Genomic DNA, 24,194 nt, shown 5'->3' with positions numbered 1-24,194 from the left:
ACGTTGCTTCGTATACTGTCACGGCGCGGCGGCTATGTATATACGAAGCTCGCGGCGGCTTGTCGCGGTATACGCCGAGGTGGCCTCTTGTTATACGCCGAGGTGATCTCTTGCAATTCACGAAAGAATAAAGACCGTATCCATTGCCACATTTCATCGATCGAGCACCACGTGGCCGCGAGCTCCGGCTGTAGAAGTACATTAGAGTTCTATAACAGTTCTATTATTTCTTGTAATCGTCTCCCATTAGGAGTCTACATTGTACCTGTTATGTCGGGTTCCTCCGACCTATGTAATCAACACCATCGGCGCCATACGGGGTAAGCCGTTCTACAACATCTTACGTGGTACAAGAGCCACTCCTCCTAACTCCTCCTAAAGGATTATTTAGTTGCGACTTTCTTTTTCCGTCGACTTCATGGCGTACGAGTTCTTCGGCTTCGACAATGTTCAATATTCCTGTCTCGTCTCTAAGAACACTAAGTAGTAGAGAACTCACCTTCCATGCGTTCCATTTTGTTCCGATTTAAAATTGGTTCGGGACAAAAGTTTCACCAACCGAAACTAAAGTTTGGTCACTGGTGGGGGGCTCACCAATCGGGACCTTTTATCCCGATTGCAAAGGCTAGTGGAAAAAAAAAACCTCGAGAGGCCTTTTATCCCGGTTTGAAACACCAACCGGGGTAAAAGACCCCCCTTTTATCCCGGTTGGTAACACCAACCCGGATAAAAGGGTCGAGAGCCTTTTATCCCGGTTTGTAATACCAACCGGGATAAAATGGGATCTTTTATCCCGGTTGGTGTTTTAAACCGGGACAAAAGGGTCCCCAACGGGGTGGTTGAAAGAGGACTAAATCCCTCGAACCCTTTTATCCCGGTTTGTAATACCAACCAGGATAAAAGAGGGTTCATCCCGGTTTGTAATACCAACCGGGATAAAAAGGTCTCCCACGAGTTAATACAAAAGGATTGCATCCTCTATATAGTCAGATGTGTTGTGTAGGTGGGATGGCAAGAAAGCTACGCGCGAGGCTGGAGGTTGTGGGTTCGAATCCCACGCAGCGAGCACGGGCATATTTCGCGTGAAAAATTGCGTGACTTTGTGACTTGCGGCGTGCGCGTGTGGGAGGGCCCTCCCGGGAGGGTTGAGTGACCCGGGACTAAAGACTCCCCTTTTGTCCCGGTTAGTTTATTCCGGATGGATTTTTGGAAGATTTGCATCCTACCAACCGGGACTAATACCGAGTTCTCTGTCAGTGAAAGCTCACGCGGGATAATATTCTTGTGTGGCGAGTACAAGTTCCGCCTTCTATTCACGATTCCCACATGCTGGAGATTCTCTAGATGGTTCCTTAACTCATCAACCGGCCGCTACTTTCCGCATCAAGAAAGTTGACAAGACTACAAAAAGGGAAGGAGAATCCAGCCTGCATGACCTGGATTGCGCAAGATCAGCAATTGCTTGCGTATCTCTGCTGTCCTCGATGACCAAGGAAATCTTGGTGCAGGTCTCCTCTTATGCCCGCCGCTCGTGTAGACTTCACGACGGTAACAGGTTAGAGATACTGCTCACCCTCCTTCTTAGTGCACGCCAAGAAGAAGAGCTGGTGAGATTCAGCAGCTCAATACCACAGCACACTTCACCGGATGCAAAAAGGAGAAAAGAAGGAATTCATGGGTGTCTCCAGGACTTCTTATAGAGAACACGGCAGAACTCTGCTGATCATTTCTGCTATAAAATCGCCCCACTAATCGGTAGTAGTAACCATCCAATTAATTCGGGATTAAGGTATCGACTGCGTGATTAACACCTCTAATGATTGTTGTCAAAAGATCATATGCAAACGGCAAAAAGGTTACACCAACTTAGTTTGGCTGTTCGCTGCGTCACAAGTCACACAGTTGGTTACACGAAAAGGAACGCAAAGACGCGCCCACGTGCATTGTATAAACCAAGCCGTATTCGGAGAAGTGGGAGTGCTATCCTATTTAAATTGACAGCGGTATGGAATTATTGAACGACACTGCACTTTCATTGCCTCTTCGTGGGCCATTTTCCGACAGCTACAAGAGATCCTCACGGGCAACAACAAGCAGGGGGAGGCGGCGCCGCCGCCGCGGGCTCCTCATGAAGTTGTCATCGACGTCGCCACCAGCAGCAGCAGCAGCGAAGCCGACGCCGACGCCGCCCCAGCCGTCACGGAGGACGCGGACTCCGCGCTCCACGTGGCGGCGGCCGCCGGGGACGGCGGGCGCTACCTCGAGAGCGCGGCCGTGATCTGCGGCAGGGCCAGGCGCCTGCTGGCCGCGCGCAACGGCGGCGGCGACACGCCGCTGCACTGCGCTGCCCCGGCCGGGCACGCCAGGATGGTGGCCCGCCTCATCGGCCTCGCCCGGGGAGACGACGGAGGCGACGAGGCGGCGGCGAGGGCGGCTCTCCTGAGGATGCGGAACGCGCGCGGGGAGACGGCCCTGCACGAGGCCGTCCGCTTCGGCGGCGACGAGATGGTGGCGGCGCTCGTGGGCGCGGACGGGGAGCTCGCTCGCGTGGTCGCGGGCGACGGCACCTCGTCGCTGTACCTCGCCAGCACGTGGGGCCGCCACCAGATGGCGCGCGAGATGCACGACAAGGACCGTGGTCTGTCTTACTCCGGCCCCGATGGACAGAACGCCTTGCATGCTGCTGTTCTCCACGACGACAGAGGTGAACAACTCTGGTTTCTTACGTGTCTGGATCTTTAGTCCGAACTAAAATTCATATCATATCGAATATTCTGAAGTTAATTAGGAGGACTAAATATGAGCTAATTATAAAATTAATTACATAGATGGAGGTTAATTCCCAAGATGAATCTATTAAGCCTAATTAATCCATCATTAGCACATGTTTACTGTAGCAGTCAAATCATGAACTAATTAGCCTTAATAGATTCGTCTCGCAAATTAGCTTCCACCTATACAATTGGTTTTGTAATTAATCTATGTTTAATATTCCTAATTAATATCTAAATATTCGATGTGATATGAATTTTAGGAGCTCCTAAGGAACCAAACGGGACCTATATACCAGCGAAAATGGCCCGTGCAATTTAATATATTCTTCATTCTGATGTATTTGTATTAGATTTAGCATATTCCTCTACGATCGTGGTGTCCACTATGGCATTTATATGTTTTCATTCTAGCATAAGGTCTCTGCTTTATGATCTGAAAAAAAAACTATCTGTTTGAAATTTATCTGCTGATTCTACGTGACTCTCAGCAGCAATATAGATGATGCAACGATGTCAGTCTGGTACTACGTAAGCCACCCGCACATTTAAATTTTTATGTACATTGAGGCAGGTTTCACATCTAGAGGTGCTTGCTTCTTTCTCCTTCATTTCTATCTCTTCTTCCTCTTTTCCTTCCTCTTTTCCTGTCTTCTCCTCATCTCCCGCATTTGATTCTAATGGAGCTTCTGGGCAGTCGGGCCCCCTAGCCCCGGCCCCTTTTGACCTGAAAGGCTGGTATTGATCCCTTATGTAGTTATGGCGATGACATTTGGAAATAGTAGTGGCTTTGAAATGAAACTTCCAATTTTATTCATCTGTATAAGTATGTTTTCCATGTGTTCATGAGTGTTCATTTTTTTTAACTTCAAAATCTTTATATTTTGATAGGAGACGTCACAAAAGTTTTCTTAGATCAATTCTTCCCTGGGGAACGTCCTAAATATATTTATAAACTTCAAAAACTTTATAATAAATCTTAATAATTTCCATGTTTCTCCGACCAAATCATTTAAACGCATTTATCTTTTGAAAAAAATATTATCATAATATTATGGATCATTGGATTTTTATAAATGTATCCTAAGAGAAAATAATTAATAGTAAGTTACAATTGGCTGGTTCAAATTAATAGTAAGTTACAAAAGGTTTCCTGAAGCTGATTTTTTTTTCTAATATACTGAATCGCAACCGCAGAAATGACAAGGTTATTGCTAGAGTGGAACAGAGACCTTATCAAACAAAGAGACATCAACGGGAGTACTCCAACGCACTTGGCTGCATCAGCAGCAGACCCCTCCCTCCAATTCACGAATTTTGTTTTCTCCGCGAGCAACCTGGAGCATTGTTCCTTGGGCTCCTACTTTTTACTATCTCAGAAATGCCTAACCAGACTCTACGAGCACATGAACCTTGCACTCCCCCAGGTGCTCCGAGCCGATCCCTCCTCCGCGTTCCAGCCGGACATCCACGGGTCGTTCCCGGTGCACGTCGCGGCGTCGGCGGACAGCATGGCGTCCGTCATCGTCCTGCTCACGAGGTGCCCTGGCTGCGCTCGACTGCGCGACGCCAGGGGGCGGACCTTCCTCCACATCGCCGTCGAGAAGAAGAGGCAGCATGTCCTGAGCTTCGTGCGCCGCTGGTGCCAGCAGCCTTCGACGTCGTCGGTGCTGAACATACAGGACGACGAAGGGAACACCGCCCTGCACCTCGCCGTCCTTGCGGGGGAGTGGAACGTCGTCAGGTGCCTCATCGGCAATCGCAGCGTTCACATAAATCTGCAGAACAAGGGAAATCCCCCATGGATCTCACCCAGGGACAAGTTCAGTACGGATTTTACTTTGGACTGGTAAAAAAGAAGAATCACACTCTGCTATTGTTCTTGCATACCCTGATAACTATTTGTTTCAATCAGAAATTTCATATGAATGAACTTTTTTGGGGTGTTAATTCTTGCTTGCTGCAGACTGCACCTCGGAGGATACTCGGCATGCTAACCTTCGCGAATGCTCAGACCGCCAACCGTCGGCGCGATCAGATAGAGGAGTACAATCCGCATCAAATAAACGAGGAGGAAGAATCGAGGAAGATAAAGGAGTTCCCGCAGATTGTGGGCATCGGCTCCGTGCTCGTCGCGACAGCGATGTTCACGGCGGCTATAACCATGCCCGGGGGCGTCAGGACCCCAGGCGACGTAGCGGCGGCGGCGGCGGGGGCCAAAGCCGCAGCCGGCGTCCCGGCGGGGCCGCCGTGCTACCCGCCGGGACGCCTGTGCTCTCCGGGAGGTACGCCTTCGACGGGTTCGTCATCTCCAGCGCGCTGGCGTTCATCTGCTCTGCCCTGGCCACCTTCAGCCTCCTCTACTGCGGGGTCGCGGCGGTGGACATGCAGCGCCGGATCAAGCTCATGCCCTTCTGCGCCGCCTTCGGGTTCTCCCTCTACCTGCTGCTTGCTCCGGTGGAGTACCGCACCGCCGTCGTGACCTGCGTGATCGTGTCCTTCGCGTTGCTCGACGGGCTCTGGTTCCTGCTGTGGAGCTTCAAAGATTTGACGGTGCTTCTGAGCAGAAGGGTTCAGAGGACGTGGCTGAAACTAGGAACCGGCTTCGTAGCCAACATCGTGTACATGTTCTGGCCGTACCTCATAATATTTGGTTATGTGTTTGTTGACTTTCTGAAAAGAAGATACTAGGGCACTTAGCTAGCACTGGACATTGTAAGAGTTTTTGTTTTTTTAATTGTCTGTCATATGTTGTTCAACCTTAAGCTCCTGCTGTATTTAAGTATTTTGTTTGTGCTTATATGGATGTATTTTTCTTTACACGACCCGTACATTGCAACAAGAAAACAAATATCCTTGCATGCACCAATGCCATTAGACATGTCTAAGGGTATCTTTGGCAAGACTTCTTGAACAGCTCCAGCACCGGCTTCTTAAGAAGCCCTGCCAAACGAGCATCCCAAAATGGCTCTGGTACATAAGCTCTAGAAAACCCGCTCTCTAGAGCAGTTCGACAGAGGGAGAGCTAAAAAACTGACTCCCCGCGGCTTCATCCTCATATGTAGGGGCCATCTTACCCTTTTGCCCACCAAGTGTTCAGTGCGCGGCAGAGCACCATGGCTTGCAGCGAGCGGAGGTGGCAGCATGGGGGTGGAGCGTCGTGGAGGTGGAGCGGCGATGGTGTGTATCAAGGCTGGAGAAGGATGGCTTGCGGGACCAAAGTAGGGCGACGCCCTGGGTGACGCGGTGGTCAGGCCGAAGCAAGGCGGCGATGTGCGCGGCGTGGTGGGGTCAGAGCAGGGCGGTGGTGTTGGCGGATGTGGTGTGGCAGCGTGGGGGGCGTGGTGGGGCTGGAGAAGGGTGGCCGCGGCACAGGCTGTAGTAGGGCGACGGCGTGGCGAGCACTGGCAGCGGGGTCGGAGCGCTGCGACCCATGTGCAGCTTGCGAGGGAAGAGGAGAAGCGGATATGGAAGAAAGAGAAGGGGCGAAGAAAGGAAGAGAAAGAAAAGAAAGAGATAAGAATGGGGAGAGGAAAGAAAAAAGGAAAAAAGTAATAAAAAGAAAAGGGAATCGATTTTAAGAATATAGCAATCTTCTCATTATTGTTAACTAGCAAACATGCCCGTGCTTTACAACGGGAGAGAAGAAAATATTGCACTTTCCTTACCTCTTAAACATGGTCCGAAGCTCAATTGATAACTTGATTTATAAGCCACGCTAATTGCTCCCAAAATTGCTCGTAATCGTAGCAGAGGTGGCTCATGTTTTCTAGTTATGTTAATGCTTCTTTCTTCTCAGATTCTCATATCTAAATGTTTTCCCTTCATTCCTTGCATTTGAGATGGTTCAGAAATAGATAGAGATTGAAACAAAGACTTTGTGACATAAGAACATCTATGTCTTATTCAATTCACTGCGAAATAGCTCGGGCGGCATGGTCTGGGTGACTAATTTTCAGCAAGGAAGAGAAATAGCTTCTAGATAAGAAATAGCTGGGGCAGCAGCTAACTTAAGGATGCTTACTGCTCACTTTGGGGTGATAGATTTTCAGCGGGCAGCAAGGTCCGGATGGTGGCCGACGGGGAATTCCAGCACTGTGCAGACTAATCCAATATGGAGTACCGGGCACACCACCGGATGTTCACCACTCCCTTCGCCCATGGCCGCCCAGTATGCCGAGCATCTACGGACACCACCTTCATTTGTGCATCTTTAACGGTATTCTGTCGAACGGCTTACCTACACACGCCATTGTGTGGCAGTTTCTTCTTGCATGCAGCTCCTCATGGTCTACGAGGCTGACACAAAGCCACAGCCCAGCCAGCGGCCGTCCTGCATCCGCGCAGCACAGCACCGCATGCCGTCCTGCCCCGTGCCACACTGTCACAAGTGCCCACAGCGCAGCAGCGCCGTGCCCTGGCCTTGCGTTGCGCATCATGGCGCTGAGCCTGGCCGCAATACCCTTGCTGCCTGCTATGCGCTTGTGTCGCGCCGGCGTGCCGTGCTGCTTGCTGTCAGGCACCGCTCGTGATTTGCGCATAGCCCACTCCGTTTGCGCTGTCGCCGCGCCTGCCTGTTGCCTGCGCCGTCGCCGTGCCTGCTACAGCCGGAGGATTGCCGCTAGCCGCGCGCGCGCCTTCGTGCCCTGCAACCTTTGCCGTGCGCGCCAGCCTTCCACGGGGCAGCCAATCCTATTTCTTCTTGACAATAACAGAACAGTATGGTTTGCTCTTGATCGTCACGGCATGTCTTTTCTTGACAAGAACGATCGTACGGAAGAAAACTCGACCTTGTCGCATCCGATGAGAAGAACGGAGAAGGAGAGAGCCATGACTGGCGAGAACTTCGATCCTGCTCGATTTCGATTCCACTTCCGATGAGAAGAACGGGGAAGGAGAGAGCCATGGCCATGACCGGTCCGATTCGCCAGCGGGCTGGAGAAGAAGGAATTGTGTACGGGAGGAGAGGAAGGAGCATTGCATAGGAAGGAATTGCGTGCGGGAAGGAGACAGCCGCCGCCGCCGCCGCCGTGCTAGGAGCGGATTCCGCTTCCAATGCCACCGCCGCACCAGGAACAAAGCCGAAGAGAAATTGCGAAAAAGGCAAAGGAAAAATCGAAACTGGTCCACTCGTCAATGGCATAACTTGGACCAAACCAACTCGTCAATAGCATAAGTTGGACCAAACAAAAATTTCAAGGTAGAAGTGTTGCTTACTTTATGGGTGTTTGGTAGCACTCCATTTCAGAAAAATTAACTCCACTCCATCAACTTCACAAAACTCACAGTTAAATATGTGTAGCTTCACCAACTTTAACTCCAGAAAAAATGTGGAGATAGGGATAATCAGATTCACGTTTATTTTGAGTACCTTAATTTAATTTAATTGCCACCCGTTACGCAAACTACCGGTGACAAAAGAAAAAAAACATCGGAGGAATCCCGTCGGCCCCCCACCCTCCCTCCCGCGAGCCCTAGCGGCGCCGCTGGTCGCCTTGGCCGCCGCAGGCCGAGTCCCCGGCGAAAATGGATGGCGATGGCGACCCTCCTCCACCCAATCCGGCGATTCCTTCCTCAACCAGCTCGATTTTGGCCTCCGCCCATGCCGCCCAGAGACAACTCGCGCTGGGCCATGGCGGCCTTGGTGGCCTGGGCGCCGCCGGCCGTGCCTCTTTAGGTTTCGTGGCGTCGAGCGGCGGCGCGCTCACGCTCGCGCTCCTCTGCAACAAGGCGCTGCTCCCCGAGAGGGTCCCCATCACCATCGCGCTCACGCCGCCCGTCGCCAGGGCCCTCAGCCGCTGGAGGCTCGTCAAGAGCTGATCTGTGAGTCCGTCCACTGATTCGGATTCTTTGCAATTCTAGGACGAGAGCAAAAATTGATGCAACCTTCACCTACTTGTAGAATGATGTGGCTGTTGTTTAATTCGAAAGAGTTCCTGTCGAATAATGGTGCTGTGAAGCTGAATTCTGTTCTAGAGAAACATGAAATTGGAGAGCAACAGATCAAATTTTTTGGCCTTGTTAGTGATACTGTCATTTGTCACTCTGTTGTTATACATAGTATTCACCATAACTGATTGGATTTCTGAACAATTATCTTTGGATCATAGCAATGCTCCAGATGTCTATGTTTACTTCTTTTTTATAGTTTCTGGGAACTATTTAGTTGATGTCCAACAAACCTTCAGCCATCTATTGGCCAATTTTATTCCTTTTATGCAGAGTCTATGGGGATGAGATGCTTGCATGACCAGAGCCCAAAGACTGAAAATGCTGTAAAGTACTCGTGCTGCTATGCGGTGCTGCAGATGCGTTTGTTAAATTTTGTATCTTATCACGGATGAAAGCCTTGGAGCAAATGTCTCGTTTTATATCTTGCCATGTTCATTGTTGAGCTAGTTTTTATTTTTTTTCCCCGAAGTACTGGCAATAATACTGTAGCAACAAAAAAACAAAATAAGAACTCTCCAAAATATTTAAAACACAATAGCCATCCACCATGGGCAAAATAGAACATTCCCACCAAATCCTCGTATTTCTGGAGCTGAACCACTACAATCTGTCAAACACGTACAACAGCTCCATATTTTTCTGGAGTTGGTTGAGTGGAGCTGGAAAAGTGTGGAGCTGGTGGAGTGGAGCTAATTTTTATGAGGTGGAGTGCTGACAAACACCCCTTAATAATAGGTAAGATAAGATCTAACTTCTATTCGTTAATTTTTTATTTCATATGAAAATAATACATTATAATTGAGGGCAAACATGTACTTATGTGTACATCCAAATCACATAGATGAAGGTATAATTGACATTTGATCACTTTTATCCATTCATGAAAAGATGTGGGAAATCGTTTTGCAAACGCTATTCAAAACAGCCTCAGCTCCACTGGAGAAGTTGCTCCACCGGAGGAGACACAATCGGAACCATTTCAACCACCGCCAGTCCTACCAAACAAGCACTAAAACTTAAAGGATAACTTGATTCCACATAGATTATTCCTGAACATAGCCAACATGGGTTTTATTATTGCAAATTTACCTTCGGGCTTGTCTGTCTCATTTTTGAAATGTCTCTGGTCTAAGTCGGGCGATGACTTCATTATTTCACACGTGGCTTGAGCGCCGTTGGCCCGTTGCTCAGCCCAAGTCGCAGCCATCGTGTGGCTGGCCCACAAAACGCTGCGCGGCATGTGTCAGCCATAAGCTACCACTTTTAGAGGTACACACAACATGCAAGATATGAACCTAAGAATCAGCCTCCTTCGTATATGGACATCAGTACTGATGTCTATATTGGATATGGAAATCGGCATGATTCACTTACCGGCGATAACTTTATAGGTTTTTGCAATGTTGGATGTTGATTAATTTGAAATGACATAAAATAAAATAACCGAGACAGTTCAAAGAATTTGATCTCATTTGGAGAGAATTATGGGCCTGAGGTTCTATATGGACTTTGCAAGGTAAGGTTCCTTGATTTCTTTTAGGGCTAGATGATTACAAAGAGGAAATAAAGAGGACGAAACTCCTTATTTAACACCGGAACATAACTCAATTTCTTTTGTGACTCTGAAATTATTTCCTTCGACACCAAGTTTTAACTTTCATGACTCTGAAAATTTTTCCTCTGACACCAAATTTTAACTTGCATTCCTTATTTGAAAGTTAGTTAAGTCAGCTAAAACAGTCTTCCAAATCACCTTCAAAATCATAAAACTTTTTGTTGAAAAGAACAAATTATGAACCCATTCTTCTTAAAAACATACACATGGCACATGCATGTTTCCAGTTTTAATAAAATTAAAATTCACCAGTTTAGACTACGTTTAAAACTTATTTGACACACATTCTGCCTTGGATATGTTGGGTTTTTCTTGATTGTCTCCATGTGCTCCTTCGACTCCGACGACTGGGTGTTTGGATCTTTAGTCCGGACTAAAGTTCAAGTCACATTGAATATTTGAAGGCTAATTAGGAGGGCTAAATATGAGCTAAGTATAAAACTAATTACGCAGATGGAGGCTAATTCGTGAGACAAATCTAATAAGCCTAATTAATCCATCATTGGCACATGTTTGTTGTAGTATCACATTATCAAATTATGAACTAATTAGGCTTAATAGATTCATCTCTCAAATTAGCCTCCATCTGTGCAATTGATTTTATAATTAATCTATATTTAATACTCCTAATTAGTATCTAAATATTCGATGTGACAGCAGCTTAAAAACCGGGCCTGCATCATAAGGCTACTGGCGCATCTCCTCTTGTTCACGTAAGAATAAAGAAAGACTGCCGTACCTGTTAGATATGGTCCATGGGCATCTAGTCCTGCTGTCATTGCCTACTCTCATCGCCGGAAGCAACGAACATATTTTATGAGAAGAACAATCGAGAAATAGCTTATGGCCATACGCAATGCACAACGGCTTTACGTGGTGGCCATCTATATATACACACATGCATACGCAGCCTGCTGTTGTCCTGGGACGGTGTGGTATAGCCTCGATCGATCAGGCCATCATACACATACAAAACCTGCAGCCATGGAGTCGAAGCCAAGCATAGCGCCGTGGAAGGAACCAAGGGAGCTGTGCGCGCGAGACGACCGCGCCTCGGCCGCCGCGCGTCGAGCCAGCATGCTCATGGCCGCGAGCTCGGGCGACCGCCGGCAGCTGTGCCTGTGGCGGGGGGACATCCTGGCGGCGGCGGCGGCGGCACCGCCAACTCATGAAGTTGGCATCGACGTCGTCGTTGCCGACGATGATCCCGCGCTGGAGGCCATCGTCACGGACGAGACGGGCTCCTCCCCGCTGCACGTGGTGGCGGCCGCCGGGGACGACCGGCGCTACCTGGAAAGCGCCAGCGAGATCTGCCGCAGGGCCAGGCGCCTCCTGGACACGCCGAACCGCGACGGCGACACGCCGCTGCACTGCGCCGCCCGGGCCGGGAACGCCGGGATGGTCGCGCACCTCGTCGAGCTCGCCGGGGCCGAGGACGAGGCGAGGGCGCTGGTGCGCGCGCAGAACAGGCGCGGGGAGACGGCCCTGCATGAGGCCGTCCGTTTTGGCGGCCCGGAGATGGTCCGAGCGCTGATGGCCGGGGACAGGGGGCTCGCCTGCGTCGTCGCGAACGATGGCACCTCGCCGCTGTACCTCGCCTGCTCGTTGGGCCGTGGAGGTATTGCTCGCGAGCTGCACCAAAAAGCCGACGGGCACGGGTTGTCCTACTCCGGCCCGGATGGACAAAATGCCTTGCATGCTGCTGTCATCCACCATAAAGGTGAACTGCCCCTTGTTTTGTTGAAGTACTGTATGTCTTCTTTCGGAATGTTATATGCGCAAACATTCCAGATACACGCACACACCTAACCCCACACCACAATTGAATGTATAAGTTGTTTTATGATTTTTGTCGGTCAAACTTTTTTCTAACTTGATAGTCAACATGGAAAGAAATAAGAAGAGTGAAAATTAATCGCATAAATGTATACTACATTACTACTTATCATTCTGAATAATCATTACTCAAATTTCACCTTGCATACTGAGTTACTATGGGGTGTTTGGTTCCTCCCCCTAAACTTTAGCTCTCGTCACATCGAATGTTTAGATACTAATTAGATGTATATTAAACGTAGACTATTTACAAAACCCATTACATAAGTGGAGGCTAAACGGCGAGACGAATCTATTAAGCCTAATTAGTCCATGATTTGACAATGTGTTGCTACAGTAAACATTTACTAATGATGAATTAATTAGGCTTAATAGATTCGTCTCTTCGTTCAGCCTCTATATGTGCAATTAGTTTTATAATTAACTTATATTTAATTCTCCTAATTAGCCTCCGAATATTCGATGTGACACGGACTAAACTTTAGCTCGAGAAACCAAACGTCCCATATATCCTTTCGATCTAATGGAGCATATTTCGTAGTAGTATCATTCTAAAGGTTTTCTAAATAATGCAGTGCATTGTATTTATTTATTTATTTTATTTCTACTCTTCCTTTATCTAATGCACAATTCATTGCAACTGCAGGTATAACAAAGCTGCTGCTGGAGTGGAACAAGGACCTTGTCAACCAAAGAGACATCAACGGAAGCACACCGATGCACTTCGCTGCATCAGCCGCAGACCCTTCCTTCCAATTTACAAGTTTCGTTTTCACCACGAGCAACTTGGAGAGCCATTTCTTGGGCTCCTCCTTCCTTCTACCTCAGAGATGCTTAACAAGATTCTACGAGTGGAAGGAGCTCCCTTTCCCCCTGCTGCTCGACGCCGAGCCATCCCTAGCGTTCCAGCCGGACGTCCAAGGGTCGTACCCGGTGCACGTCGCCGCGTCGGCGGAGAGCATGGTGGCCATCATCGTCCTGCTCACCAAGTACCCCGGCTGCGCCGGGCTGCGCGACGCCATGGGACGGACCTTCCTCCACGTCGCGGTCGAGAAGAAGAGGTTCCATGTCGTGAAGTTCGTGTGCCACCGCGCGAGCTCTTTCAAGCCGATGCTCAACGTGCAGGACAAGGATGGGAACACCGCCTTGCACCTGGCTGTCAAGCAAGGGGAGCTGGACATCTTCAGATGCCTCATCAGGAACCGCAATGTCAAAATAAACCTGCAGAATAACCAAGGGAACACTCCCATGGATCTCGCCCTGGGGAAAGTCCGCTCTGGATTTTACTTCGGACTGGTAAAAAAATCACCAATTTGGCCGTATGAGAGAAGGCTTTTTTTTTTTTTTGCTGTGTCTGTTAACTAATTCTTGCTTGCTGCAGACTGCACCTCGGAGGATACTCGGCATGCTAACCTTCGCGAACGCTCAGACTTCCAGCGCCAACCGCCGGCGCGATCAGATGGAGGAGTACAACCCGAGCCTGAACGAGGAGGAAGAATCGAGCAAGATAAAGGACTTCGCGCAGATCGTGGGCATCGGCTCCGTGCTCGTCGCGACGGCGACGTTCGCGGCGGCCATAACCATACCGGGGGGCGTCAGGACCCCCGGCGACGCCGCGCCGACGCCCGCCCCCGCCCCCGCCCCCGCCGGGACGCCGTTACTCACGGGGAAGTACGCCTTCGACGGGTTCGTGGTCTCCAACACGCTGGCGTTCATCTGCTCCACCCTGGCCACCTTCAGCCTCGTCTACTGCGGGGTCGCCGCCGTCGACATCCAGCGGCGGTTCACGCTGGTGTCCTTCTCCCTGGCGCTCCTGCTCTGCGCGGCGCGGAGCTTCTGCGCCGCCTTCGCCTTCTCCCTCTACCTGCTGCTCGCGCCGGTGGAGCGTGGCACCGCCATCGCGGCCTGCGTGATGACGTCGCTCGCGCTGCTCGACGGGCTCTGGTTCCTCATCACCAGCTTCCACGACACCACGGTCCTCCTTAGCGGAAGAACTAAGCTGACGTTCCTGAAACTAGGTACCGGATTCGTCGCCAATATCATATATCTCTTCTGGCCCTACCTCGTGATCTTCGGCTACCTGTCCATCGATGATGCAAAAAATCTAGGAGACTTTTAAGTCGTTCTAGCTCGCCACGACCATTATGCTTTTTGCAAGCACCAGGGAATTGACTCAAAAGATGGGTTAAGAACTATTCAAATTAAATTGTTTTGTTTGTGTATGTGTGTATTTTTTTATATACAACTATGTTACATGGAACTTGAACGATTGTTCTTTCCTTCACATGTGCTTTAAATACTACTGCCATTTTATTTGATATAAACTTATCTCATACAAGAAACACGGTGGAACAACGAGCATCTGTCTTGTACGTGGGCATCCAGATGTTCAAGCCAGTGCTTAGTGCTACTTCACAAAGTTTCGTTGAACTTTTTTCTTCAGGGACTAGTTTGAACTGTAGTACATGCATCGGTTTCGTTTACTGCTTTTGTTGGAGGCGACGAAAATTATCGATTTATCGAACAAGCTTTTTTCTTAGTCTAGCGAGGTTTTCTTTGCCCGTGCGGGCATGTAAAAATCGACGTCCTCACTTATCCAATGTTTGCTCATTGTCCACTGCTCTCTTATGCTTACTTGAATCATCACCTCTCTTGGTGGAAGTACTCCTCGCGTAAATTTGCATCTTTTTGGTCGGGATCGAGCTTCTACACACCTGAATCAGCATAATTTTCATTGGGGTCGAGCTTGTTCTCGCTAGCTTCTTCGTTGGTGAAGTGGAGAGCATAGCTCAGCGAGCGGCAATTGTCAAAGACCTTAGAGTACTGAGACATGCCTGTAAAGGACCTCAATGCAACCTCTCTATGCAAGTTTTATGCGATCCAAACAGTTTAAACTTTCCATTCCCATGTTTTAGAATCCCGTAGTTTTTCACTTTTCACTCATCCTTCTTATTATGTTCTGGATTTCTTTGTTCCAACAGATCTCTACTTTATTTTTAAACCTGCCTATGAGAGGGAGCAGCAGCAAAATCAAATGCATATTTAGGAGGTGTTTGGTTCCAGCCTCCTAAAATTTTAACTCCTAAAAGGTGACTAAAAAGGGACTAAATAGCCAAACGCATTGACTAAAATTAACTAAAAACTTTTAGAAGGCTCCAACTTTTTTATTCCCTCCACCCCTCCTAAAAGTGACTAATATCCTCTCTGGACTCCCACTGCCCCTCATTTATTGCCCCTCTCTCTCCCTCCCACCCTCCATCCCTCCCACCCAACCTTTCATCGCCATTCAACTCGCCGCCGGCGTCCCTCCCGCCCGGCCTCCACCGGCGGCGTCCCTCCCGCCACCCACCGCCGCCCAAGGCCGTGCAACCGGTCCAGCTCCACCCCGTTTGTGCCGCCGCCCTTCGCTACTCGCTCTCCGGGATGGCAGTCAAGTCGGGGGAGAACCTCGTCGCCGCCCTCCCGCCGCGGCACGCCACCCTCTGCGGCGTACTCATCCTTCGCCGTGGCGAGACGGGCGAGACCGGGTTCGCTGCCGCGTACTCCTCCTTGGGGACCGCCTCCCTCACGCCAGAGGGTGGCCATGGCAGGCGTCCTCCCCCGCCTCCCTTCATCGACGGGCCGCCCCTCTCCTCCTCCTCCGACGGGTCGTGCTGCCTCTCTCCTACCTCCCTCCACCGGCACGGAGGAGGACAGGAAGCTAGAGCACGGCAGGGAGGAGGCTGAGGCTGGGAGCCGCCAGGGTTGCTGCACCTGTGCCATCGCCGCAATGCGATCGGAGGACCGCTGCCGGCCGCCACACGCGCCTGCCTCTCCATCACTGAGGGGCCGACGGCGGGGTGCACCCCAGCGGCACTGCCGCTGCAAATCACCGGATCTGGTGGGGAGAGTGGCGGTAAAGGCATAGGGGTAGCCGGATCTGCTGCCACCGGATGTAGGGGTAGCCGGCGCGCGCATTTGAGGAGTGGGAAGGAGACTGGAGGGAGAAAGAGAGGTGTGCGGAGCTGAGTGGGATGCGACCAGAGGGAGAAAGAAGAGGGCAGGTAGAGAGTAGCGCCAGGGGTAATTAGGAAGGGCGATATGGTAATTTTCTCACAATATTTATGGACTTGACTTGAACCAAACATCTTTAGTTCATTTAGTCCATTCATTAGTCCATGGACTAAAGTAGCACTAAAACTTTTTAGGCTGAACCAGTACCTTAATTAAAAAAATCCGATGCAGACTACTAGTAGTATTTCATTGGCGAAAGCACAAAGCGACGAGTGAGCGCAGGCAGTCGGCAGCCACGTGTAGCATCGGCACCGTCCATTCCCCCAAACCAACACCATCATTAATCACTAACAAACCACGCTCATCAGAGACAGAGTCCACTCCACTGGTCGCTGTCTCCGCAAGTCCGCGTCATTTGCAGCCAAAACCATCGCCGCCTCGCCTCCCCTCTCTCCCCGTCCCCGTCGCCCTCCTCGATCGACCGCAAGCCCGATTCGATTCGGTTCGAGCCGCCGCGGCCGGAAGGAATCTCGCGGGCCAGAGGAGGAACAACCCCCTGGCCGAATCGGCGATGGCGACCCACCCGGCCTCCCCGACCGCCGGCGCCGGCGGGGACAGGTCGCCGTCCGGGCCGCCGCCGGTGCGCCTGTCCGCGGCGCAGGCGATGGCGGCGATCCAGCCCACCTCACCGCGGTTCTTCTTCTCCTCGCTGGCCGCGGCCTCAGCCGCGGCGTCCTCCCCGCACCGCCGCATCGGCATCGCGGTGGACCTCTCGGACGAGTCCGCCTTCGCCGTCAAGTGGGCCGTCCAGAACTACCTCCGCCCCGGGGACGCCGTCGTGCTGCTCCACGTCCGCCCCACCTCCGTGCTCTACGGCGCCGACTGGGGCTCCATCCCGGTCTCCGTCGACGACGAGCCCGACGCCGGCATCGCCGAGGGCGCGGCGCGCGCCGCGGCCGCCTCCGGGGAGGAGGAGACCGAGCCCGAGGAGGCGAAGAAGAAGCGGGAGGAGGACTTCGACGCCTTCACCTCCACCAAGGCGCAGGACCTCGCGCAGCCGCTCGTCGTCGCGCAGATCCCCTTTAAGATCCACATCGTCAAGGACCACGACATGAAGGAGCGCCTCTGCCTCGAGGCCGAGCGCCTCGGCCTCTCCGCCTTGATCATGGGCAGCCGCGGCTTCGGCGCATCGCGCAGAGCCGGCAAAGGGAGGCTCGGGAGCGTCAGCGACTACTGCGTGCACCACTGCGTCTGCCCCGTGGTGGTTGTGCGCTTCCCGGATGATGCTGCGGGAGCTGGTTGCGGCCATGCTTTCGGGGATGAGCTGCGCACGGTGCCTGAAAATGAACCTGTGTACCATGAGGCCCCAGAGGCGCAGAAAGGTATGTCCATTTGCTTATCTTTCCCGTGCAATAGTTAATGGAATGGTTTAGCATTGGAGTGTATAATGACATTCACAAGGAGAAAAGGGAGGTAGAGTATCTGTTGCAAACTAAGGCATTGCATTACAAGAATAGAGCTAGTTTTAGCAAGAAAGCCTAATCCGCAATGGTTTCCTTTTGTCTTCATATTATGTTACAAGTACCTGGTGGTAACCGGCCTTGCTGTACTGCTGGCCAATAGTAGGCATTGTTGTGTATTGATGGTAAGGAGAGGGAATTGCATTAGAAGTGTTGAACTAATCCAGCAAGAACGTTCCCTAGAATGTTTGATCCATTTTGTGTTGATATGGCAAGTGAGTACCCAGTCTGAGCATCTTCCCTTGTCGCATAGCTTTCCACTAGAGGTATAACTTTCTCATTTGTTGACAAGAAGTTCAGGCAAAATCAATTGACAGCTATTACACAGACATTGCGATGTTTATAGCAGGACAAATTCATAGCCTGGTAGAATTTCCTTATCGTGGAAACAATCACCCATATATAACTGTGAACATAGTGCGTGAAATTATAATTTCAACCATGTTCTTCTTGATCTGACATTTGTTTCATTGTAGGATTGATCCGTAGTTCTTTTTATGTTTTTGGACAGAACAATGCTAATAATTGCATGATTGAGCATTGATTTTCTGTTTATATCCAAATGTACAATAGTCATGTTCATATATATGACGTGAAAGGGAATTGCCAAGTACTCCCTCTGTTTTTAAATATATGAGATTTAGGACTAGCTAACTAGTTGAACTAATTAGCTTGCCCTAAATGTCATATATTTAAAAACAGAGGAAGTACTAATTGCAATTGTCAAAATAAGCATTAACATAGAATGTACACGAAGTGATTTTTTCCTGCTCAACATTTGCATAATAATTGAATAGCTATGAAAAGTATTGGCCGCTTGACATTACTAGTCTGGTTTTATGTTCACCTTTATCCCCAAGAGAATTATTCTCAAAACTATTTTTTATAGGATATAGGGAGGAAGAATGAATGAGGTATTGCATTATTTTGTAATGTTTAGCTCAATGGGACACAAAAGCACAGCTAGAGAACTTTACTTTAAGTTCCCGCATGCCATGGTATTATAAAACCCTTTTATGAAGAAGCTAAATTCTGTTATGCTTATAAGCTTGCAAGAGCTTGCGTGCTATTTGGAAGAAGTTTGAGGTTTTATGTAATTAAGTACCTTATTTTCCTGACAAATTTACTCATAGGGTAAGTCAATCTAGGTCTCCCTAGTCCTGAGATATTGAGTGTGGAGTTCTGATTCTGCACCACCAGCTCAATGTCATAGCCACAATTGGTGCATTCAGGCTAAAACACACCAGCTCAATGTCACAGGCACAATAGGTGGATTCATGCTAAAACATGATGGATTAGAAGTGCTGTATATCTATGTATGTGCAGCTGTGCACTCTTTTGCCTTGGCAGATGAATTTGTTCAATATTTCCATAGATGACTTATTTTAGCTTTTTAAAATGTAGCTGCACTATGCAAATTGTTACCTTTTGTTTGGCATTAGATAACTTCCAGTTCAGATCATGTTGCGTTCTTTCATTTATTAACATTTTGCATTCATATGCCTCCGTGGCCACTGTTTCAGCAAATGCTTGCAGTATATGCACAAACTTGCCTCACAGCTTCATTCCAAACAAATGCTGGACTGATTGATGTAGCAACCAAGATGCATGAGCATGACAACTTCTGCATGCAGCATCTCTGGTCCAACATGAAAGTGAAACTGCTGACTTGACTAGCCTGAGTGCTATCTTTCACATGTATAAGTCAGATCACAAAGTTCAAACTTGGAAGTCCTTTCCATGCATGGAGCAGAGCATGCTTTGGCCATGTTCCTTTGATTCTAAATCCTATGAACTATGATTCAACGTGGATACAGGAAAACAAGAGTTATTCAGTTATTCCAAACACTGAACATTGTCATATTCTGCATGGTGCTACAGCATGCTCTATTTTCGTCAGTTCTGGTGTCATTGACATTGTAAAAACTGCTCCTTAACATTTCCAGGCAAATTATTTCCAGCTCAATTTTTTTTCTTTCCCTGCTTTTTCTTCCTTAAGCTATTGGCAGTGTTTTGCATGCTTGATTGACAAGCTTTTTGCTACCTGCATATATGCTCCTGTTTGATTGACAAGTTGTTTATTACTGTACTTGCACATATGCTCGGATCACGCCTTGATGTTTTCCTCGTTTGTTTGCAGAGAAATGAGGGAAAGAGCAGGGCACCCGGCCACGAGAAGGAGGAAGCAGAGGCCTTCACGTCGGCAGCTAGCCCTTGGTGTATTATGAGTGCCCGCTCCGGTGGCCACCCATGCTCCTCTGCACCTTTGCGTTTGTAACAGAAACTGTAGATCATGGACGATTCCCCGCTGTTTTTGCTTCTTGACGTGTTTCGTGTGTTGTTAGTAAAATGAAATGACTGTTTGCTGAGTGCATCGCCGCCGTGTTCCTTTGCCTGTCGGGGTGGGGTGTGTTGTGTTTCGGCTTGGCTCTCTACGCCACCAGCTCTTGCATAGTGCTCCATCTGTTACAAATTGTAGATTGTTTTGATTTTTGTCATAAATTTTTCTATAGAGGTTTTTCTAGATAGTCAGATGCAGAAGGTGGTGCAAATACCCATGCCAGAATTTTCGTCATGCTTGTTACCGCACCATGGCGTCTTGTGCTGTGAGCCTGTGATTGATGAGTGGTGACCAACGCCTAGCCTGGTCAATGATCATTGGCTATTGGGGTCTCACTGTCGGTTAAATTAACCCTCATGTAAACAGTACATAAATACATATTTGATGTGTCCATCCATGATCATAGATTCGGCAGCATTTTAGCAAATCAAAAGAACGGCAATAGCACGACGTGTCTAGAATCCAAAACTACAAGAACAAACCAAATATCTAGAACCGTATTATAGCACAGTAGGATAGAACCCATTTAAGCAACAACACAAGCTAAAACCCTACGCCGCCGAACAGGTACAGCGATCGATCGACCCCCTACAGCCTCAGAGACAGGTCCAGCTTCGGTGGGGTGCGGCCGGCGGCGGCGCCGTACGGGGAGGAGAAGGGCGCCGCGAGCTCCGACACGTCGTGGGCGGAGGAGACTCGGCCACCGCCGCCAGCGTGGTGCGCGCTTGCCGCTGGGAAGAACTCGATCTCCCTCACCTCCTTCTTCGCCGGCGCCTCGGCCGCCGCCGCTCCGCCCTTCCTCTCCAGGGCCAAGAACGCGTCTCCCTGCACAGAGCGTACATCGCAACTGAGTGAAGCTTTCACCAAGCAGGCAAATACAGTATTGTGCGCACGAGCTGATGAGCGGACTAGACGAGCAATTGCATTGTTGATAGACGTTGTTACCTGGCGAGCGGTGGCCATGGCCGCGGCGAGATCGTAGATGGAGTAGTCTGACATGGTGTTGGTGTTGGCCCCGGTGTTCGGAGACGCAGGAGGCGTCGGTGCCAGTGCTCCTCTCTCTGCCAAGGCCCTCATCCTCTGTGGAAGAGTCACGAAATGCAGATGCAACAGAAACAAGGAGACCAGATTAGTTCTTGTCAAGATAAGGGATCGTCGCGTGACAGGGTTCACATTATCACTGATAGATTTCCGATAACTCCGATATATCTGTTTTGCCTGTAGGATCCGATAGAATTAGTTTATCACCCAAAAATATTAGTGGTTTGAATTTAGCCTTACTATTTGCTATTTTATGAACGCTCATGTACACTTTTGGCCTACTACCGGATCTCCGACCCTTATTTTTCTACATTATTATGTGTGTTTTTCAAACTACATAGTTTGGAGAGAATCTATATTTATTTCTGCATAAATTGAGAGTTTATTTTAATAAATTTTGTCCGAAAAAATTTCTCTATCACCGATAGAATTCCGGTATATCCGAAAAACGATATTTTTTATCTATCGATAATGTAAACCCAGCGCGCGTGATCACAGGGAGGAATTCAGAAGTTTGCAGCTTACCCTGCAGCAGAAGTCGCAGCGGTGGCCGGTCTGGAGGCAGGAGGAGGAGGAGGAGGGCACAGCAGGACGCCAGATGGTGTTTTGGCTTGAAGGGTGCTCTGGCGCCGGCAGCAGCAGGGGCTGGTGGTCGGCGCCACCGCCGGAGCCATTGCCCGCCGGGGAGAAGCCCCCCATGCGACCCCACCGGTCCCTGAAGTACTGCTGCTCCGGCGCCACGAGCGGAGCCCTCTGGCAGCCGGCCGCCGCGGGCGGGTGGAGGAAGCACACGGCACCCGGTGGAGTCGGAGGCGCCGGGGCCAGCAGCTGCGAGCAGTAGCGCGCGCCGCCGCCGGTGGCTTCGAACGCCGAGGGTGGCATCTGCAGGTGGTGATGGGGGTGGTAGTGGAGCAGCGGGTGTCCCTGCGCGCCGGCGGCGGCGTCAACGACCACGGCGGAGAGCTCGCGCAGCGGGTCGCCCCCGCAGCGGAGGCGCTCGAGCTCCGCGACGCCGAGCCCGCGCTGCGGCGGCTTCCTGGCCCCGCCGCCCGCCTGCTGCTGCGGCTGCTTCCCGGACCCGGACGAGTTCCGGCGCAGCCGCGGGCGCGCCACCGCGGCGGCCCCAAGCTCCTGCGAGACAGCGGCCACGTCGCCCGCCGCCGTCGCGGCCGCAGCCAGCAGCGCCGTCTCCGGAGCGCCCGAGCCGAAGACGGCCGCGAGGTCGGGGTCGGATGCCGCGGCGGAGGAGGCGTGCGTGTCCCCCCAGAGGAAGCAGGGCTTGGTCGCCATGGGAATGGGAGGAGGAAGGCAAGGAGGTTGCGGTACTTTGTCGGAGAGCGGGCGGCGGCTGTGTTGCGTTGCGTGCTGTGTCCTGTGTGGGCTGTGGGGCAAGAGGGAGTTGTCTCCTCCTGGGAGGTGCTGCGCTTTATAGCCGGAGGAAGAAGGGGAGACCATGAACAAAAAACCGAACCGGTTCACCGGTTGAACCGGGAAAACCGTTAACAGGTGACCAGACCAGTTCGCGTTGGTGCAATTGGATCGGTGTGAACCTTACAAACCATTCGAACCGGCCGGTTTTTATCGAACTAGAACTAGTGAACCAGTTGTTTTAACCAGTGAAGAGTTTGACATTTGCGCATTGGTTTTGGAACTTTGGGGAGTAGACTATTACGTTATTTCTCTATAATCCCATCTATTATGCCATATATGATATGCTTTGCAATAAAACTTGCAAAATACTCATATAAATCATGAGAAATAAGTATTATATTAACAAATCATGAACTTGGACCGAAAAACCATGAACCAGTAGCATGATCGGTTCGATCTCTGGTCCGGTTTTTCGTTCTATGGGGGAAGACAGGTGGTCTTGGTCCTCTGGCAGATGGGGCCGTACGTGGAATCCCAGGGATGTACAAGGACTAGCGAGTAGCAACGTAGACGTACAGGTACAATATACGGTTTGCACATATTGCATGCAGTATACGTATCCATCCAATATACCTATACGTATGCCATGGACAAGCCTGGCAAGTGGGCCCTAAGATTTTGTACGCTCCTGTGTGCTGCGTCTCCCAAGCACTCTGGCGGCCGTTTGCCCGTTTGTCATTTAGCTACCCACTGGATTCAATCCTAGCCGTCCATTTGCACCTTACCTTTGCCACCAAGCAAGGACATCCAGAGTTCCCGACCCTTTTCCATGAACATCTTGCAGTAACTCACCATTGCTCGATTTTCATTTCACCACGGACAAAGAAACCCACTAGGGGTAACAAAAACAAACGGCATGGCAACGTGCCCAGTGCACCCCAAAATCCATGTGTGTATAGCTGCGGTATCTTTGACCTGAAGCGAGGGGGTCCGGCCGGGGCAGGTGACGCCGCATATTGCGCTCATCATCGTGTCCCGGCAGTCGGCACCACGCCGCCGCGCAGTAGTGCTGCAGTAGATCACGAGCCGGGTGCAGAAGGTTCAGGGCCACCTTGTGCTTTGTGCTTGTGCATGCATGCACACAACAGAGCACACCACCAGGTTTTCATGGGACATCATGGCCCGGATCACGCGTCTCCAGAGAGAGTATCCGGTAGGTCGCATCACAGGATCAAGCGTGCTGCGTGCTCTAGATTGGGTGCTGCTCTAATAGATTGCACGCGCTTCATTTTCTCTCCCTCTATTTTGCTTGTTTTCTTGAATCACATTTCCTTCCCCTTTTTTAATGTTCGAGTTAAAGAAAATAGTGATTAGTGAATGATCGATGGAAAGAAGATTACAGTGGTTGGTTTGCCTCAGTGTGCAGAGCAGCAGTTGGTGTTCATTTAAGAGGAGAGGATCTCTGTTCTTGATGCCTTGTTCCCATTCGCAGCCATGCACACTCTGTACTTGATCGTCTGCTCATTTGGATCCTACCTTACAGTGAATGATTGGGTCTACCCTACAGAAACGTTGTTGTTTTTCTTGTTACAAAGAAATGGAGAATCACGGCGACAGGGAGACGCGTCATAACCTTGCAGGCTTGAAGGTTGAAGCACGGCAGCAGCCTTCATCCTGAGTCAGTAGTAGTCAGTACAAAGATGCCCCTCCACCCAGCATCTCCCTCTTTTATGTGGGGACAACTATTTTGCATG

The 24,194-nt window shown here is 50.2% G+C and overlaps 4 protein-coding genes across 4 annotated transcripts; 3 read left to right on the top strand and 1 right to left on the bottom strand.

Moving 5' to 3' along the window:
- The first annotated feature begins 1,484 nt into the window (after positions 1-1,484).
- On the top strand, positions 1,485-5,474 carry LOC117850723 (uncharacterized). The gene is made up of 4 exons (XM_072292361.1): positions 1,485-1,607; positions 2,002-2,704; positions 3,954-4,620; positions 4,738-5,474. Coding segments are annotated over exons 1-4 (1,494 nt in total). The 3' UTR covers positions 4,739-5,474.
- Positions 5,475-11,268: 5,794 nt separating this feature from the next.
- On the top strand, positions 11,269-14,458 carry LOC117847897 (protein ACCELERATED CELL DEATH 6). Its single transcript, XM_034729198.2, has 3 exons — positions 11,269-12,058; positions 12,821-13,470; positions 13,556-14,458. The coding sequence occupies exons 1-3, from the start codon at positions 11,323-11,325 to the stop codon at positions 14,291-14,293; spliced, it is 2,124 nt and encodes a 707-aa protein (XP_034585089.1). The 5' UTR covers positions 11,269-11,322; the 3' UTR covers positions 14,294-14,458.
- Positions 14,459-16,521: 2,063 nt separating this feature from the next.
- On the top strand, positions 16,522-20,061 carry LOC117851010 (universal stress protein PHOS32). Its single transcript, XM_034732909.2, has 2 exons — positions 16,522-17,549; positions 19,828-20,061. Exons 1-2 carry the CDS (start codon positions 16,739-16,741, stop codon positions 19,833-19,835), a joined length of 819 nt encoding a protein of 272 aa, XP_034588800.1. The 5' UTR covers positions 16,522-16,738; the 3' UTR covers positions 19,836-20,061.
- Positions 20,062-20,357: 296 nt separating this feature from the next.
- Positions 20,358-22,431, bottom strand: LOC117851009 (uncharacterized). The gene is made up of 3 exons (XM_072292360.1): positions 21,595-22,431; positions 20,974-21,246; positions 20,358-20,823 (listed from the first exon to the last, which is right to left on the bottom strand). The coding sequence occupies exons 1-3, from the start codon at positions 22,357-22,359 to the stop codon at positions 20,617-20,619; spliced, it is 1,245 nt and encodes a 414-aa protein (XP_072148461.1). The 5' UTR covers positions 22,360-22,431; the 3' UTR covers positions 20,358-20,616.
- Positions 22,432-24,194: the final 1,763 nt, after the last annotated feature.

The sequence above is a fragment of the Setaria viridis genome, chromosome 3 (genome assembly GCF_005286985.2).
Source record: "Setaria viridis chromosome 3, Setaria_viridis_v4.0, whole genome shotgun sequence".
NCBI lineage: Eukaryota > Viridiplantae > Streptophyta > Magnoliopsida > Poales > Poaceae > Setaria > Setaria viridis.
This window is presented reverse-complemented; position numbering and strand designations above follow the sequence as displayed.